Raw genomic sequence first — 16,850 nt, forward strand, 5'->3', positions numbered from 1 at the left:
GTGTGAATCTCCCCTTTCACTGATAGTACCTGTGGACTAGTTTCAGACATTTTGTGACAAGTGTGGTTTTTCTTCTATATGTCTAACCAGATTAATTATTTGTATGCTGCCTTGATAGTACAACTTTTTATTAATGTTGATCTACAGGATTGAATGGATGTTTTAATGTTTAGACTTGTGTGTGTGTGTGTGTGTGTGTGTATGTATATATGTATATATATACTGTGAATTTAGGGGGCAATCATGAAGCAAAAGTTTTAAGCTCAATGAGTAAAATTCCATTTTTCAGAAATAAATTATCTAATTTTATAACTAATTTAAGGATCTTGGACATTTGTACTTCTGGGTGACTGTGTTCTATATCTTTCTTTAGGAGTGAGTTGGAACAGTTGCAGTATAAGGTCCTACAGGAAAGAGAGAAATATCAGCAGTCATCTCAGTCAAGTAAAGCAAGATCAGTTGCACCGTCATTTAGTGTAAACGACAAATTCACATTAAATAAAGATGATGCTAGCTACAGCCTTACCTTAGAGGTGCAAACAGCAATAGATAATATTTTAATCCAGGTAAGCCAAGTGTCTCATTGCTTTTTTCATGCTTTGATCTGTTTGCTTGCCAGTCATATGCGTTACTATTAAGCACTTTTAATTTCAGATGGAACTTTACATTTTTCAATTGAAGTAACATTGCACTGTAGCATTATGTGTTGGTTTCAGGTATTCATCATTAAAGTCAACATGTATATATACTACATTAATTTCACCACTCAATCCTTTTTTATCCTTGACCTAACAGTCATCCCTTTGTTCTGACTTACCTTTTGTCCACCATTTTTTCTGGTCTCCACTAATTGGTCTTAGAAGATAGTTTTATTTTCTGCCTTCCAAATGTTGTATTTAGTTTATATAGGAATTTTAAGTGTTCACCCATTGATTTTTTTTTGTGTGTGTGGGGGGTCAGCCCCAGCGGTGCTCAGGAGTTATTTCTGGCTCTACACTCAGAAATCACTCCTGGCAGGCTCGGGGGACCATATGGGATGCCAGGATTCAAACTGCTTTCCTTCTGCATGAAAGGCAAATGCCCTACCTCCATGCTATCTCTTCAGCCTGGCCCATTGATTCTTAATGTCATGTTGACTGCTGTTCACTTGACATGGTTGAAATATTATTCTGTTGCAGTTTATTAAATATTTTAGTATACCATTTGCTTTAGATTTTATTTTTTGTTTTCCTCGTCTAAGAACTATGTGTGTCTTGTGGTCAGGTGCATTTTATAGAGCGAAAAACGCAGTAATTTTTGTTCTCATAAAGCATTTAAATTTATCTATCTATGCTAAACAAGACTGATGGATTTAAGTTTATAGAAATGTCAAAAAGGACATTAAATATTCTGGAGATGTGTAATCCATTCTTTCATGTAAACATCTAACTGTGACCACTTTGCTGCATGCCCACAAAAAGTGTACTTCCTTTAATCTCCTTTTTTCAGCTGATCATCTTGTTTCCTCCACTCTCTTACCATTTCATTTTTTCAGTTTGAGGCGGCCATTAATGTGTCTCCGATGCTCTGTTTCCATGGTCATTAGCATATTTTACTACCTCCTGTTTAAAAGGAATTTTATATGTTAGTCTTTTCTGCCTTATCATCCTTGTATGTAGGATGAGGTAATATTTTTCAGCAAGAAAATACAGTAATGGGCCAGAGCAATAGCACAGTGGTTGGGCGTTTGCCTTGCAATGGCTGAGCCAGGATGGGTCTGGGTTTGATCCTTGGTGTACCATATGGTCTCCCGAGCTAGGAGCAATTTTTGAGCACATAGCCAGGAGTAACCCCTAAGCGTCACTGGTGTGACCCAAAAGCAACAACAAAAATACAGTAATGAAGGAACTGTCAGGAATGTGTATCCAATGTTTACCATTTACTGCTGACCATTTGCATTATCATTGAGCGCTGAAGGACTACATTATCACTGAGCATTGTCTTTTTTGTTTGTTTGTTTTTTGTTTTTGGACCACACCCGGCGGTGCTCAGGGGTTACTCCTGGCTGTCTGCTCAGAAATAGCTCCTGGCAGGCACAGGGGACCATATGGGACGCCTGGATTCCAACCAACCACCTTAGGTCCTGGATCGGCTGCTTGCAAGGCAAACGCCGCTGTGCTATCTCTCCGGGCCCTGCATTGTCTTAATTCATTCAGAAAAACACACTCTTGTGCCTCAAAGCAACCATAATTGCGGTCATTTTAACTTCTTGTGGACCATCATATTGTATATATACAGCCGCCTCACAAGCTGCTTGGTTAGTCCCAGCCGCATTGCAGTCCCCTTATGGAGACAGCTCATTCAGCAACTATCAGGGAGGGACTGATTGCCTCTCTCTGATCATCTATCATTCTGGCAGAAAGAAAACTGCAGTCTGCAGTCTGTGAGAGCGATCATGAAGTAGAAACAGCTCCCAGTGCACACTCCAGCCATTCCCTGGAAGTCTCTCTACTCAGATGCCTTCTGGAAACTGCGGCTGGGAACAACCAGCCTGCGAGGCCGATGTATATTTACAGTGCGCAGGTCCACAGCTGGTTAAACACATTAACCTAACTTTTTTTCATATCAGAAAATAAAAAAATCATTTTTAAATACTTCTTTGTTAATATAAAAAATAAAGAGTTGTAGCAGCAATCAAATAGTTTTAAACGAAAGCTCTGTATAGTGAAGGTGAAAGTACGTTAACCTTATTGCTCATATTATGTGGCATGTCTGTGCAACCAAGGGGGTGTAACACTGAGGATATCAAGTACTTAGTATATGCTCTCCTTCCCTGCACTCAGGCTTCAGCTCCAGGTGGCATTCACTCCATAAGATGCACAAACATTTCCCCCATCTTTTGGGAGGGTGCATCTTATGGTATGAAAAATACAGTATTTGTGTTAAATATAAGCTCAGAGAATTCATACTCTGAGATTTAGAGGAATATAAAACTGAAGAAGCCTTAGATTCCTGTTTTCCATCTGAACTTTCTTTCTTTTTTTTTATATTGATGGTAGAGTGATGTTCCAATAGATTTACTTGACGTGGATAAAAATTCTGCTGTTGTTAGCTTTAGCAGCTGTGATTCTGAGGTGAGTAAAATCTACAAGAAATTTTTCATATGCTTTCATCCCAGTTATACTATTTTGATTAAAGTCTTAATGTCATTTAACTTTGATTTTTCTTCTTCAGTCTTTTATAGACTTTCTTTTTATGTTTTTTTTTCTGTTTCCAGATCGTTAAAAATAAAAGGGGTGGGGAGTATGGTCCTTGACTTATTTTCTCTAACCTGCTAAGTCAATCACTAGTTTTTCTCATTCTCCTCATGACCCCGAATACTTCCCCATTCCATGATGTCTTGGCTCTACTCTTTGCCCTGCCTCTAGAAAGACCCTCCTAGAACACAAACATCTCTGTTTTTCTCAAGACTTTTTTTTTTATATTCATTTAAAAAGTTAATATAGGAGCTAGAGAGATAGTAAAGCAAGTAGTGCACTTGTCTTACATGTGGCCCATCTGATTCGATCTCTGCCATCCTATATTCCTCTCAGCCCTGCTAGGAGTGATCCCTGAGCCCAGAGCCAATACTAAGCCCTGGGCACAATCCGCTGGTTCCCCAAATGGAGATTAATATAAATGAAAGAAATGATAATTATTAGAGGCCAAACTGATGGCACAGAGGGAAGGGTGTTTGCCTTGCACGTGGCAGACCTGGGTTTTATTCCCATCATCCCCTGGACCTTTGAGCCTGTCAGGAATGAATTCTGAGCACAGAGCCAGGAATAACCCAAGTGCCACCAGGTGTGGCCTCAAACAAAACCAAAAAAACTCCAATTATAATTCTTAAATTACTGCAGAATTGGGGGCCGGGCGGTGGCGCTAATGGTAAGGTGCCTGCCTTACCTGCGCTAGCCTAGGACGGACCGTGGTTCGATCCCCCGGCGTCCCATATGGTCCCCCAAGCCAGGAGCAACTTCTGAGCGCATAGCCAGGAGTAACCCCTGAGCATCACCGGTGTGGCCCAAAAACCAAAAAAAAAAAAAAAAATTACTGCAGAATTAACTTGTTTTACCCATATTATTGCAAGATTTTTTGAATTGGGTATTTTTTTTTATAGGAAACGTATTTTCTAAAATGTGTCTTTTAAAATAATGTATGGTGTCATCTGGCATACACCAAGGTCAAGAGGCCTGCAATGACCTCCTTGCACACCTGTCTCCCTCAGCACACAGGCAGTCTGGCTTTACAGTCTTCACTCTCCCTCCCCATCCCAAACTCTCATATTAGGTGGTTTTTATCTTTTAATCTATAAAAACTTGTGTGTGATTCTTGTTCTTTTTTTTTTGAGCCACACCCATTTGATGCTCCGGGAGTACTCCTGGCTAAGCACTCAGAAATCGCCCCTGGCTTGGGGGGACAATATGGGATGCCAGGGGATCGAACCGCTGTCCTTCCTTGGCTAGCGCTTGCAAGACAAACACCTTACCTCTAGCGCCACCTCTCGGGCCCCCGTGATTCTTGTTCTTAATGATAGAAGAATATATCTTAAATCAATTCACCTGTGTGTTTTTGTTTGCTTTGGCCTCACTTGACTGTTCTCAGGGCTTATTTCTGACTCTATGCTGCAGAGGGGTGACAGGGATCAAACCTTGCTCAACCAAGTACAAGGCATGTGTTTTAACACTGCACTGGCTCTTCAGCACCAACCTTTGTGTTTTATTGAATTTTAAGAAGTTGAAATTTTAAAACTCCAGTATTTTTTGTTAGTATACTTTTAGTTTCTTTGGTTGCTTATCAAAAATAGGAAGGTACAATATGTGAAATTTATAGATATTTTACATTGCTTTGAATGTTTTTGTAATTTATATACCTTGATATTGTTTTCTATTTTAGTATTTTAATATTGGTTTTTGTTGTTGGTTTTTTGTTTTTGTTTTGTTTATTTTTTGCTTTTTGGGTCACACCCAGTGATGCTCAGGGGTTACTCCTGGCTATGCGCTCAGAAATAGCTCCTGGCTTGGGGGACCATATGGGACACCGGGGGGATCGAATCGCAGTCCGTTGTAGGTTAGCCATGTGCAAGGCAAACGCCCTACTACTTACTCCACCACTCCAGCCCCAATTTTAATATTGTTTTAAAAAGTACAATACTTGAAGAAATTGCTCCACTTTAATTCATTAAACTTGTACCAATTGCCTACAGTATGCCAGGTGTGCTATCTGCTGGGAATTAAGAGATGAGATATTTCTCTGCAAAATCAGAGAAGTGATTTAGTGCATTAGTCTTCTTTTTTTTTTTGGGGGGGGGGTCACACCCAGCAACGCTCAAGGTTACTCCTAGCTCTTTGCTCAGAAATCGCTCCTGGTAGGCTCAGGGGACCATATGGGATGCCGGGGATTCGAACCACTGTCCTTCTGCATGAAAGGCAAACACCTTATCTCCGTGCTATCTCTCCAGCCCCGCATTAGTCTTTTTAATAGAAACATTAGGTATTCATACTACTAGTAAATTTATAGAACTCCTATTTAAGAATATTATTTTTGGGCCCGGAGAGATACCACAGTGGTGTTTGCCTTGCAAGCAGCCGATCCAGGACCAAAGGTGGTTGGTTCGAATCCCGGTGTCCCATAAGGTCCCCTGTGCCTGCCAGGAGCTATTTCTGAGCAGACAGCCAGGAGCAACCCCTGAGCAACACAGGGTGTGGCCCAAAAACCAAAAAAAAAAAAAAAAAAAGTATTATTTTAGGGGCCAGAGTAATAGTATACCTGAGTACACCTGAGCACAGCCAGGAGTGGTCCAAAAACAAACAAACTAACAAAAATATCATAGAGGTCTGTGGAGATAGTAATTAAGGTGCTTTCCTTGCACATGGCCAACCTGTGTTGAGTCCTGGCACCTTATATGATCCTTGAGCACAAAACCAGTAATAAGACTGAACACTGTCAGGGACTGCCTAACTCACCCCTCCTCAAATTGTTATTGTAGACTCAAGACAGAAAACTCGAGTCTTAAGCATGTGAATTTGCCTGTCAGTTTGAGAAATTTACATAATTCCTTGTGTCTATTTATGTGTTAAAATTTGTGGTAGGTGGGCCGGCGAGGTGGCGCTAGAGGTAAGGTGTCTGCCTTGCAAGCGCTAGCCAAGGAAAGGACCACGGTTCGATCCCCCGGTGTCCCATATGGTCCCCCCAAGCCTGGGGCAATTTCTGAGCACGTAGCCAGGAGTAACCCCTGAGCATCTAATGGGTGTGGCCCGAAAAACCAAAAAAAAAAAAAAAAATTTGTGGTAGGGGAGGGTTGTTTGAGAAATGAGTAAAAAGTGCCATCCAGATGATAGATACTTGGTAATTCGTAACCATTATTATAAACAACATGCATTACCTTCTTAGTTTAAAACATGTATTAATTCTTTTTCTCAACTTTGAATCCTTCCCAGTCAAGTGATAACTTTCTTCTTGCCACTTATCGGTGCCAGGCAAATACCACAAGGCTGGAACTCAAGGTAAAAATATTTGAAATTATCTGTTTTTCACTTGGTATTATCTTACAGCATGTGATCCCACCTTTTTTGCATCAATTACTCCCTGAAATGATTTACCCACCTCTGTTCTTTGGAATGACAGTCATTGCCAATTATAGATGAATCCCCTAAGAATGTGTGGTGAGGACAACTTAGACTTTTTTATTTCTTCCACCCATCCAGCCTCTCTCCCTTCATGAGGGGGCCTCACACCTTACTTACTGTAGTTCTTGCTGCAGGCTGTACCTCAGACTGTGGTGCTCAGTGTATAGGCTAGAGTGCTTGACGGAGTGTCGAAACTGACACTTACCCTTCTTTTTTAGTGCTTATACACAATATAAGTTGTGGTTGTGGTGCTCACTGATGCTCACTGAGTGCTCACTGTGTGATTTTCAGGGCTTAGACTTCCTGACTATGGCTTGTGTACATCTTTTTAGTTGTGGTGTTTGAGGGCTATGCTTGTGATTGCTTGGGATCACATTCCCTGGCCATGTATCATCCTCTTTTGGGGTATTTAATTCACCTGGCTTTGTGTGTGGCCAGAAATTGCTTGTGGTATTGAGCTGCCAACATCACACTGGGCTTGTATGGGAACACTAGGGATTTAAACTGATCATGTTCTAATAGTTGGACTAATCTAGGCCAATGCGAGCTATTGCTCATTGATAATTGTGCTCTTGACTGTCAAATCTTTCAATTCTTTCTTTGATTTGAGGGATAAAAAATAGTCATTCCATAGACTGCCATTCTTTTTGTCATTATAAGAAATATTATTGTAGAATATTTGATTATTAGTGATAAATACTTTAAAGATCACATTTATTTTTCTCTTTTCAGATTCGCTCTATAGAAGGCCAGTATGGCACACTGCAAGCATATGTGACTCCAAGAATTGAACCCAAAACCTGCCAGGTCCGCCAGTACCTTATCAAACCCCTTTCCCTCCATCAAAGAACTCACTATATTGATCATGACAGGTAGGCAAAAGGAATACTTTTATGATATTGAATAGTTTTATGTAATTAAAATATCCTAAAAATTAATATCCTAAAAATCATGAACAAGACCTTAGTATTAGCCACAGGTATTTTATTTCCTCTCGTTTTCACATGGGGAAACCAGTAGAGCACTTGGCATATGATTGCCTCTGCCGTCTGTCTTCACTCGGACTTCAGCATCCTTTTGTAGTTTTTCTCTCCTGGAAGTGTAAGACCAATGGGCTCAAGTGAAAGAAAGGAAAGAAAGTACATACACACACACACACACACACACACACACACACACAAGAAAGTACACAGTTATTGAATTGTTGTACCATCTATTACACCAGGGACTTAGGCACTATCACATACAGCAAGACAAGTAGAAATGTTTCCCTTGTAAAAATGTAAAATGAAGATTTGGGAAAGCAGATAATTTGGTGATAGAAGAAAGAGAGCTGTAATTTAAGGGCAAACAAAACCTTACGTTTTTCTATTAAAGATATAGAATTTAGATAAGAGACATATTTCTCAGTGACACTAAAGAGATTGGGCCAGAGCAATAGTATAGTAGGCAGGGCATTTAGCTGCCTTGTACTCAGTGGGCTTGGGTTCTATCACTGGTATCCCAGATGACCCCCCAAACGCTACCAAGAGTAATTCCTGAGTTTAGAGTAATCCCTGAGCATCAAAAGATGTAACCCAAAAGCAAAACATAAAACGATTAAAGAAATTGATTGTTTTAAGCACAGACTTCACCAAAAGAATGAGGCTGTTGTGTATGGAAGAATCGTAGTATGCTGGAAAGAAGACTGGGAGTGAAGACTTGTGTTCTAACCTCAGAGCTGTTTGGTGTGACTCTGTGGGGTCAGTGTAATTTCTTGAGAGAGAGAGAGGGGAGGGAGGGGGAGAGAGAGAGAGAGAGAGAGAGAGAGAGACAGAGAGAGAGAGAGAGAGAAAGAGACAGAGAGAGACAGAGAAAAAGACAGAGAAAAAGACAGAGAGAGAAGAGAGATTTCTTTTTTTAGAGAGAGATTTCTTTTTATTATTTTTATAATGTCTTTATTTAAGCACTATGATTACAAAAATGATTATAGTTGGGTTAGAGAGAGATTTATTGGCCTTTGTTTTCTCATCTGCAACACAGAGAGTGTGTCTAAGGGTTCTTGATTACATACTTATAGTTCCTTCTGCTCTTTTAAGTCCATAAACTGTCTTTCCTTCTTATAAGATTATCCATTTACTTTAAATTTGTTTGATTTAGTCGTGTGTGTTTGTGTGTATATGTTAGAAGGAGAGAAAGGAAAAGATGAAACACTTTGAAACAGAATTATTCCATATTCCTGCAAGATAAGAGGGACTGTTCCCTATATTGCCCAATAGCACACAGTAAAGAATGGAATAAGTGGGGCCGGTGAGGTGGCGCTAGAGGTAAGGTATCTCTGCCTTGCAAGCGCTAGCCAAAGAAGGACTGCAGTTCGATCCCCTGGCATCCCATATGGTCCCCCCCAAGCCAGGGGTGATTTCTGAGCGCTTAGCCAGGAGTAACCCCTGAGCATCAAACAGGTGTGGCCCGAAAAACAAACAAACAAAAAAAAAGAATGGAATAAGTGTGAGTAAATACTTGAGCAGGGTTTCAAATCTAAGTCTGTTTTAGTTTAAGAAGCTCAGTTTTTATTGTTGTTTTAGGCCATTCCTGGCAATATTTGGAGCTCACTCCTAACTTTGAGCACAGAAATCACTCCTGGAGGGCTGGAGACCATATGTGGTGGTGGGGATCAAACACTAGTTGGCTGCATGCATGGGCACTATAGCCACTGTACCATCTCCTATACCAGAAGCTCAACTTCTGCCTTCACATTTTGCTGTTTCTTTTTCTAAGAAGATTTTTATGTAAATATATTTTGTAATTTATATAGTAGAAATACTAGATGAATTTAAAAAAGTATACCTAGGGGCCGGAGCAATACCACAGTGGTAAGGCATTTGCCTTGCATGTAGCTGACCCTGGATGGACCTGGGTTCAATTTCTGGAGTCCCCTATGGTCTACCAATCAGGAGCATTTTTTGAGCACATAGCCAGAAATAAACCCTGAGCATCACTGGGTGTGGCCCCCCCAAAATAAACAAACTAACAAACAAGTATACCAAATTTTATTTGTAAAGCATATTAGAATGAAAAAAGAAAAGCTGCTTGTCACATGAAAGCACAGGTGTTTTAATTCTCTTGTGAAATTGAAAGACTCAGTGATTGCATAAAATGTTATTTTGGAAATTGAACGGGCACCGTTGTACTTTTCTAGTCACTATTGCACAACCTTACGTGGTGATGTTTTTGCACCTACATTGTATATAGTCATTGCCACATAAAAATGTTTATTTCTTATTAAATTATAGACCCATGAATACACTGACTTTGACAGGCCAGTTTAGTTTCGCTGAAATTCATTCTTGGGTGGTATTTTGCTTGCCTGAAGTTCCTGAAAAGCCTCCAGCAGGGGAATGCATCACATTTTATTTTCAGAACACCTTTCTGGATACACAGCTTGAAAGTACCTACAGGTGAGTAAAACTTATTACAGATTTATTCAAGTAGAACTCTAAGTGCTCATTATGAAGAATATACTTTGCCAATAATTTTGGAGAAAACATAAATTCATAAGATTTTGGTGTTAGACATCATCCCTAATGACTAAAGAGTGCTGACAAGGGGCCGGGAAGGTGGCGCTACAGGTTAGGTGTCTTCCTTGCAAGCGGATCCCCCGGTGTCCCATATGGTCCCCCCAAGCCAGGGGTGATTTCTGAGCGCATAGCCAGGAGTAACTCCTGAGCTTCAAACGGGTGTGGCCCAAAAACCAAAAAAAAAAAAAAAAAAAAAAAAGAGTGCTGACAAATCTTATATTTTGAAAGCATAATTGGTATGAAAATAATAAGGGTATCTCATTCTTTTTTTTTTCTAGGAAAAATAACATTCGCCCATAACTGGTCTTTAATACTGTATGTGCATAAACCAATTTAAAAGATTGCAACCTTTTAATTGAATATAAAATAGAGTTTATAAAAGTACAGAGTTTATATGAATATAAAATAGAGTATATTCATTAGGAAACTTTTGTACTTCATAATCTGCCTCAGGTCTGAATAGATCTATCACATAACTGATGTCTGTTGACTTTCCTTTCAAAGCTCTACTCCACCTTTAGCTTTTCTTGACTTTTCTATGAAGCACTATGTTTGTCACTGTGGCACTTTCAGCATTATAGTTTTTCAGCTGCCTTAGATATGATTTCCCACTAGTTTCAGTAAAAATCCCAGAATTATCATTATATAGCTGTGAAATAAACCACAAAATCATCCTTCCTAATTCTCAGAAATGGGATTTTTGAGGCTAGTACCAGTGAGACTGTGACTGAGGTGAGAGAAATGCCCTCCAGAAACAATAAAATGATCATTTCTTTTTTTTGTTTTTGTTTTTGTTTTTGTTCTTTGGGCCACACTCGTTTGATGCTCAGGGATTACTCCTGGCATATGGGATGCTGGGGGATCGAACTGCGGTCCTTCCTTGGCTAGCGCTTGCAAGGCAGACACCTTACCTTTAACGCCACCTCTCTGGCCCCAATCATTTCTTTTTTTTAATTGAATTTATTTAAAGAAAATGCATCACATAGTTGACATAACAGATCATAATACATTTGTTTCAAGATGACCAAAAGCAGTTATTAAAAAAATAATAGAAAATAGAAAGAAAAAATGAAGAGAAATGAAATTAAAGGTTCACTAGCTAGTATATTCTTGAAAATTATTGAATCACCAATGAACTCATTAAAGCACTAGCAGAAGGTTTAATAAGCTCTTCTTGCTGTGGACGTGTTGCGTCTCAGCAATTCTAGTGGGATGGAGTCCTTCCACGTAGGAAAATGGGTAACACGAGCGGACAAATATGAAATATGAAATAATTGAGACCACACAAAATGCATTATATGGGGACCCACGTCTGCATCATAGGTGGTGCAGGTGAGAGACAAACTTTACTTTTCAGCTGATGACATTTTAAGCACAACTCTGATATGCAAGGTATTTTCAGAGAAACAAAGGGCAGAGAATCGTTAGGAGGAACAACACAATGGTACCAGACCTTAGAACTACATATCAAATAACTAACCTATGTAGGTGAGAAAGAGCCTGCTAGAGGTAAGGTGAAACATGAGACGAAGATGTTCTGGTTTGCAAGAAGTTCGCAGCCTCCAGAAAGTAGAATTCAAGAAAGTCAGAAGCTATTGTATAGCACCATGAAGCTGAGAGAAGGAAAAAGCAAGTTGCTGGGAACTGGCTTGGATCAACCTTTGAGTTGCAAATAAACTAGCCAGTGGGGAATTTAGCAGTCTTGGTGCTGAAAATTTCTATAAGCTTGCAGGATAACTGAGGTCGAATATCTGTAGCTTAGCAAGGGAGGCAAAGCCAAATAAATAAAAGTAAAGAGATATATAATGTCACAGCCATCTCAGAAATATAGCCAGTAATCCATGCAGAGGTTATGATTGACTTCCACCTATGGGCCTTCTGGCTGAATTATTTCTGGGGGAAAATTAGGCACTTTACCAGGAAAGCCAGACACATCTGGAGTGTGCTATTTTTTTATAATGGAGACATCCATGTTACATGCAGTGACACTTCTTTTTTTGTTAAGGATAAGAGTTAAAGAAAAACAGTAAAAACGGCATGAGAGTGGCAATTGTTGTTGTTTGCATAGGCCCAACAAAATATGGGGGAAATGGAAAGGAAAATCCTTGGTCTAAATACAAGGAGACCTTACCCCTGAAGTTTTCTGGCATAAGGCCAACTCTGGGCTCCAGGCATACTAGGTTGCCCAAACTCCTGAATCATTCTCAGTGATCCCAGTTAAATTTTTTCCACGCAATCGCTATTGTTGGTGTCAGGTTTCTATAGTTAGAGATCCTGGTTTCTATGTATATCCTACATTGAAGTCAGGATGAAGTGGAGTGTCCTCTAAGTTCACCTCCATTAGAGGGCAATGATGTGAGTCCTGCCCAGAAAGCGAGTTGTTGCTGTTCCTAAGTCCTCTGGGTGTTAAGAGAACCCTCTTTGGATTAAATCATGGCAGGCTGGGTCTTCCCTGGTAGAGTTTTGCTTCTTGGTGATGTTATAGATAACCATGGTTGTTTCCATAGATGTATCCATGGTTCTGAGGTGTATGGGCATTGCCAGTTCTTTTGAAGCCTGAGCCAAGTCATTATGCCAATGTTCAGGGTGTAAGGCCCCACTGCATTACAAAATTTGTGTTCCTATCTCTAGCAGATAAAAAATTGTTTGCATATGTAATATTTTTCCATTTTAATGTGCCTATGCAAAAGAGTAACAATGCCACAAGGTATTACTGGTGCATATGGGGGCTGAGGGAACAAGTCCAACAATCCCTATAACTTGAGTTCATGTTAAACAGAGAGAGCTTTCTTTCTTTTTTTTTTTTTTTTTTTTTTGGTTTTTGGGCCACACCCAGCGGTGCTCAGGGGTTACTCCTGGCTGTCTGCTCAGAAATAGCTCCTGCCAGGCATGGGGGACCATATGGGATACCGGGATTCGAACCAACCACCTTTGGTCCTGATCGGCTGCTTGCAAGGCAAATGCCACTGTGCTATCTCTCCGGGCCCAGAGAGAGCTTTCTACCTGAATTCCTTATTGAACAGATTACCAAAGGAAAAAAAAAAAAAAAAAAAAAAGCCAGTGGGGGAAATTGTCACTATATAAGAGAATATTCAATAAGGGTTATAGCTGTTAAGAAAATATATCTAAGATATTCAAAAGAGATATACATGCCCCTTTTGAGTCTTTAGAAATAGTCAGAGGTGTGTATGTAAAATCCCAGGCACCACTTTGATCTGTCATTGGCCTTAGGGAGTCTGAAAAATGGCTCCCTGCAGTCCCATATCAGGAAATGTCCTTGAGCAGGGACTTCTCAGAAACCGAGTCTGGTAGCAAAAAAAAAAGTCCATAGTGAAGGGAGGTGGAGGAAAAGCTGCTGCTGAGAGTAGATCAATAGCAACAGAGTATTGGTTTCTTCTCAGGCTGAGAGTCTATCTTTTCACTTTGGGAGCTGGTTTGCAGCTGGCTTGAGTGGGGATAATGATCTGTTTCCTGAGGAGCCAGGAACTGAGGATAAAAAGGGTTAAATGTGGTCCCGGAGAGACAGCACAGTGGCGTTTGCCTTGCAAGCAGTCGATCCAGGACCAAAGGTGGTTGGTTCGAATCCCAGTATCCCATATGGTCCCCTGTGCCTGCCAGGAGCTATTTCTGAGCAGACAGCCAGGAGTAACCCCTGAGCAACGCCTGGTGTGGCCCAAAAACCAAAAAAAAAAAAAAGGGGGGGGGGGGTTAAATGTGGGGGTGAGGGAGTGAAGGACTAGAAATGAGCTTGTAAGGTGGCGAGCCAAGGGGGGAAGGACAATATACAGCAACATGTTGTATATGCAAGCATGCATATTGTAAACATACATTAAACAGACATATGTATGTCAGACCTGTACTTTCTTGTGCATACATCATCAGAGACTAAGGATCGACCCAGGGGTTACAGTCGAAAGTTGTCCCAATGAAATGGGACAGAATACTTAAAAAATACTTAAAAAATAAAATTAAATAAGAAAAAGACAGTAAATCTGATACAGAAGCTTTCCATGTTGTAGGCCAGTCATGCTTGATGAGGGAAGACTATACTAAAGAATTAAATTATGTATTAGATTTAATTGGATTGAGTTAGATTGTATATAGTGCCTTTCTAGAAAAAAATCATAGTATTTGAGTCTATAAAGCTAAGTGAAATGGTAATGAGCACTTATGTGGACTCAATACCATGAAATAGACAAATGTCACAGAGGACATTGGACAGATATTGGTATGGCAAAGACATATACTCGTACTTATATCGGCCTACACTGAGGATAAAACCATGGATTACCGTCGAAAAACTGACCCAGGTACAGTGAGAAAGGTCGCCTTTTTAAAAGAAAAGGGTAAATAAGATATACTAAAATAAAATAAAAAGTTACTGATGTTAGGGCCCGGAGAGATAGCACAGCGGCGGTTGCCTTGCAAGCAGCCGATCCAGGACCAAAGGTGGTTGGTTCAAATCCTGGTGTCCCATATGGTCCCCCGTGCCTGCCAGGAGCTATTTCTGAGCAGACAGCCAGGAGTAACCCCTGAGCACCGCCGGGTATGACCCAAAAACCAAAAAACCAAAAAACTAATGATGATAGGGGTTAAGGAAGTTAAAGAGAAAAATGATCTTTTGTAGGGGTGTGCATAAGGGCAGAGTACAAAATGGACATTCTGCATACATAAAAACATAATTTAATGATAGTGAGTACTATTAATGTATCTTGAAAATATAGACTGGAAAGAGATTACCAGTGACTTCAAGAAGCTGGGAGACCGTAAGTTCAGAGCCCCACCCAGACCCTCCCTAAGGAGCCGAATGGATAATGGGGGAAAGCCTAGGGTACCTTCAAGCTCCGCCAAGGGGCCCAACTCACCAGCTTGCCAAGGCATGTGGCCCGGGGAAGCCCTGGAGATCTGGAGCAAGGCGGTAGAGGGGTGCTGGGGTTACCCAAGTCCCGCACCCCCCCTAGACCTGGTTAAGAAGGCCTCGGCATGGCGGAGGCCTGCCAAACCCCATGCTGCTAGAGTCCCGGTTCCCAGGAAGGAGAGAGATCCTTCAAGAAGCTGGGAGGCCAGAAGTTCAGAGCCCCACCCAGACCCTCCCTGAGGAGCGAGTAGATAATGGGGAAAAGCCTAGGGTACCTTCAAGCTCCGACAAGGGGCCCAGCTCACCGGCTTGCCCAGGCATATGGCCTGGGGAAGCCCTGGAGATCTGGAGCAAGGAGGTAGAGGGGTGCTGGGGTTACCCAAGTCCCGCACCCCCCCAGGCCTGGTTAAGAAGGCCTCCGGGCCTGCCGAACCCCATGACTAAAGCTATTTTTATTGCGATTATTCAGTAAGCAAATAATCGCGAAAACTGCAATACACAAATGTTGTATGGAGGGCTGCAAATGGCCCGTGGCTGCAAGTTTGAGACCCCTGTCAGTTAAACTATCTAATCTTATATGCAGGTGCCCTTGCGCCCTCATGTAGTTTGAGAATGGAGACTGATGGGAAGGAAAGATTTCCCCAATCCATTCCCCCAAGGCATTAGGCTTGGAGCCTCTCAGTCCCTTGTGGGGGGCAAAGCCTCTGGGTTCCCAGAACAAAAAAATGGTCCACATTGAGCTGGGAGCTGGAAGTTTGCCAGCTCCTTCCTCAAGCCCACCCTCCTGTACTAGGTTGGGGGGTGGGGAAGGTCTTGGGTCTCCTTTAAAGTCTTCCCCTGCACCCACCTCACTGGCTCCCCTGGAGTCCAGGTGTGGGGGAGAAAGACGGGCCTCCACTGGGGTAGCAGGAGCCCCTTTGGCCCACTTAAGCTTGGTAGGAGGCTTTCAGCTTGGAGCCTCTTAGACCCTCATGCATGCCAAAGCCTCTGGCTTTCTAGAACAAAAAAATGGTCCCAGAACAAAAAAAAGAATGATCATTTCTTTGCTTGTATCTTTCTCTTCAGGAGAAGCCTGTGTTCTCTCTTATGTACATTCTTCTTTCTCTCCTCTCACTTCTTTGTAAATACATTTCAATAAAAGCTATCTTGTTTCACAGAAGAAGGAAGAAGGAAGGAAGGAAGGAAGGAAGGAAGGAAGGAAGGAAGGAAGGAAGGAAGGAAGGAAGGAAGGAAGGAAGGAAGGAAGGAAGGAAGGAAAAAAAAGGAAGAGGAGGAAAGAGAGGGAGGGGGAAGGAAGGAGTTCTTACAGGCATATTATAAGAAGGGATTCAGGGTGTGAAGCAATAGTAGTATAACAGGTAGGGAGTTTGCCTTGCATACAACTGACTTTGGTGTTCTATCCTAACACCACATATGGTCCCCTGAGCATTGCCAGGAACAAACCTTGAGCACGGAGCCAGGAATAAGCCCTTAGCACTATACCAGTGAAATTGAAGAAAAAAGTTATAAATACAAAGTATTTATATATATTATGTTTTTTTGTTTTGTTTTGGTTTTGTTTTTGGGTTACATCTGGCAGTGCTCAGGGGGTACTCCTGGTTCTATGCTCAGAAATCACCTCTGGCAGGCAAAGGGGACCATATGGGGTGCCGGGATTCGAACCACCCTTCTTCGGCATGAAAGGCAAATGCCTTACCTCCATGCTATCTCTTCGGCGCCTATATATGTTATGTTTTTAAGGGGAATGTATCTAACATCATAAGTGTTATAATTATGTTCTGAACTTAA

At 41.2% G+C, this 16,850-nt stretch overlaps 1 protein-coding gene across 1 annotated transcript in view; it reads left to right on the forward strand.

Moving 5' to 3' along the window:
• BBS7 (Bardet-Biedl syndrome 7) overlaps positions 1 to 16,850 on the forward strand; it is a 41,772-nt gene that overhangs the window by 20,057 nt on the left and 4,865 nt on the right. The window contains exons 11-15 of the mRNA XM_049770045.1: positions 374 to 566; positions 3,039 to 3,113; positions 6,459 to 6,524; positions 7,380 to 7,519; positions 9,920 to 10,084. Coding sequence (XP_049626002.1) covers positions 374 to 566; positions 3,039 to 3,113; positions 6,459 to 6,524; positions 7,380 to 7,519; positions 9,920 to 10,084 — 639 coding nt within the window. The remainder of the gene's footprint in view (positions 1 to 373; positions 567 to 3,038; positions 3,114 to 6,458; positions 6,525 to 7,379; positions 7,520 to 9,919; positions 10,085 to 16,850) is intronic.

Source organism: Suncus etruscus, chromosome 3 (genome assembly GCF_024139225.1).
Source record: "Suncus etruscus isolate mSunEtr1 chromosome 3, mSunEtr1.pri.cur, whole genome shotgun sequence".
In the NCBI taxonomy this organism is placed as follows: domain Eukaryota; kingdom Metazoa; phylum Chordata; class Mammalia; order Eulipotyphla; family Soricidae; genus Suncus; species Suncus etruscus.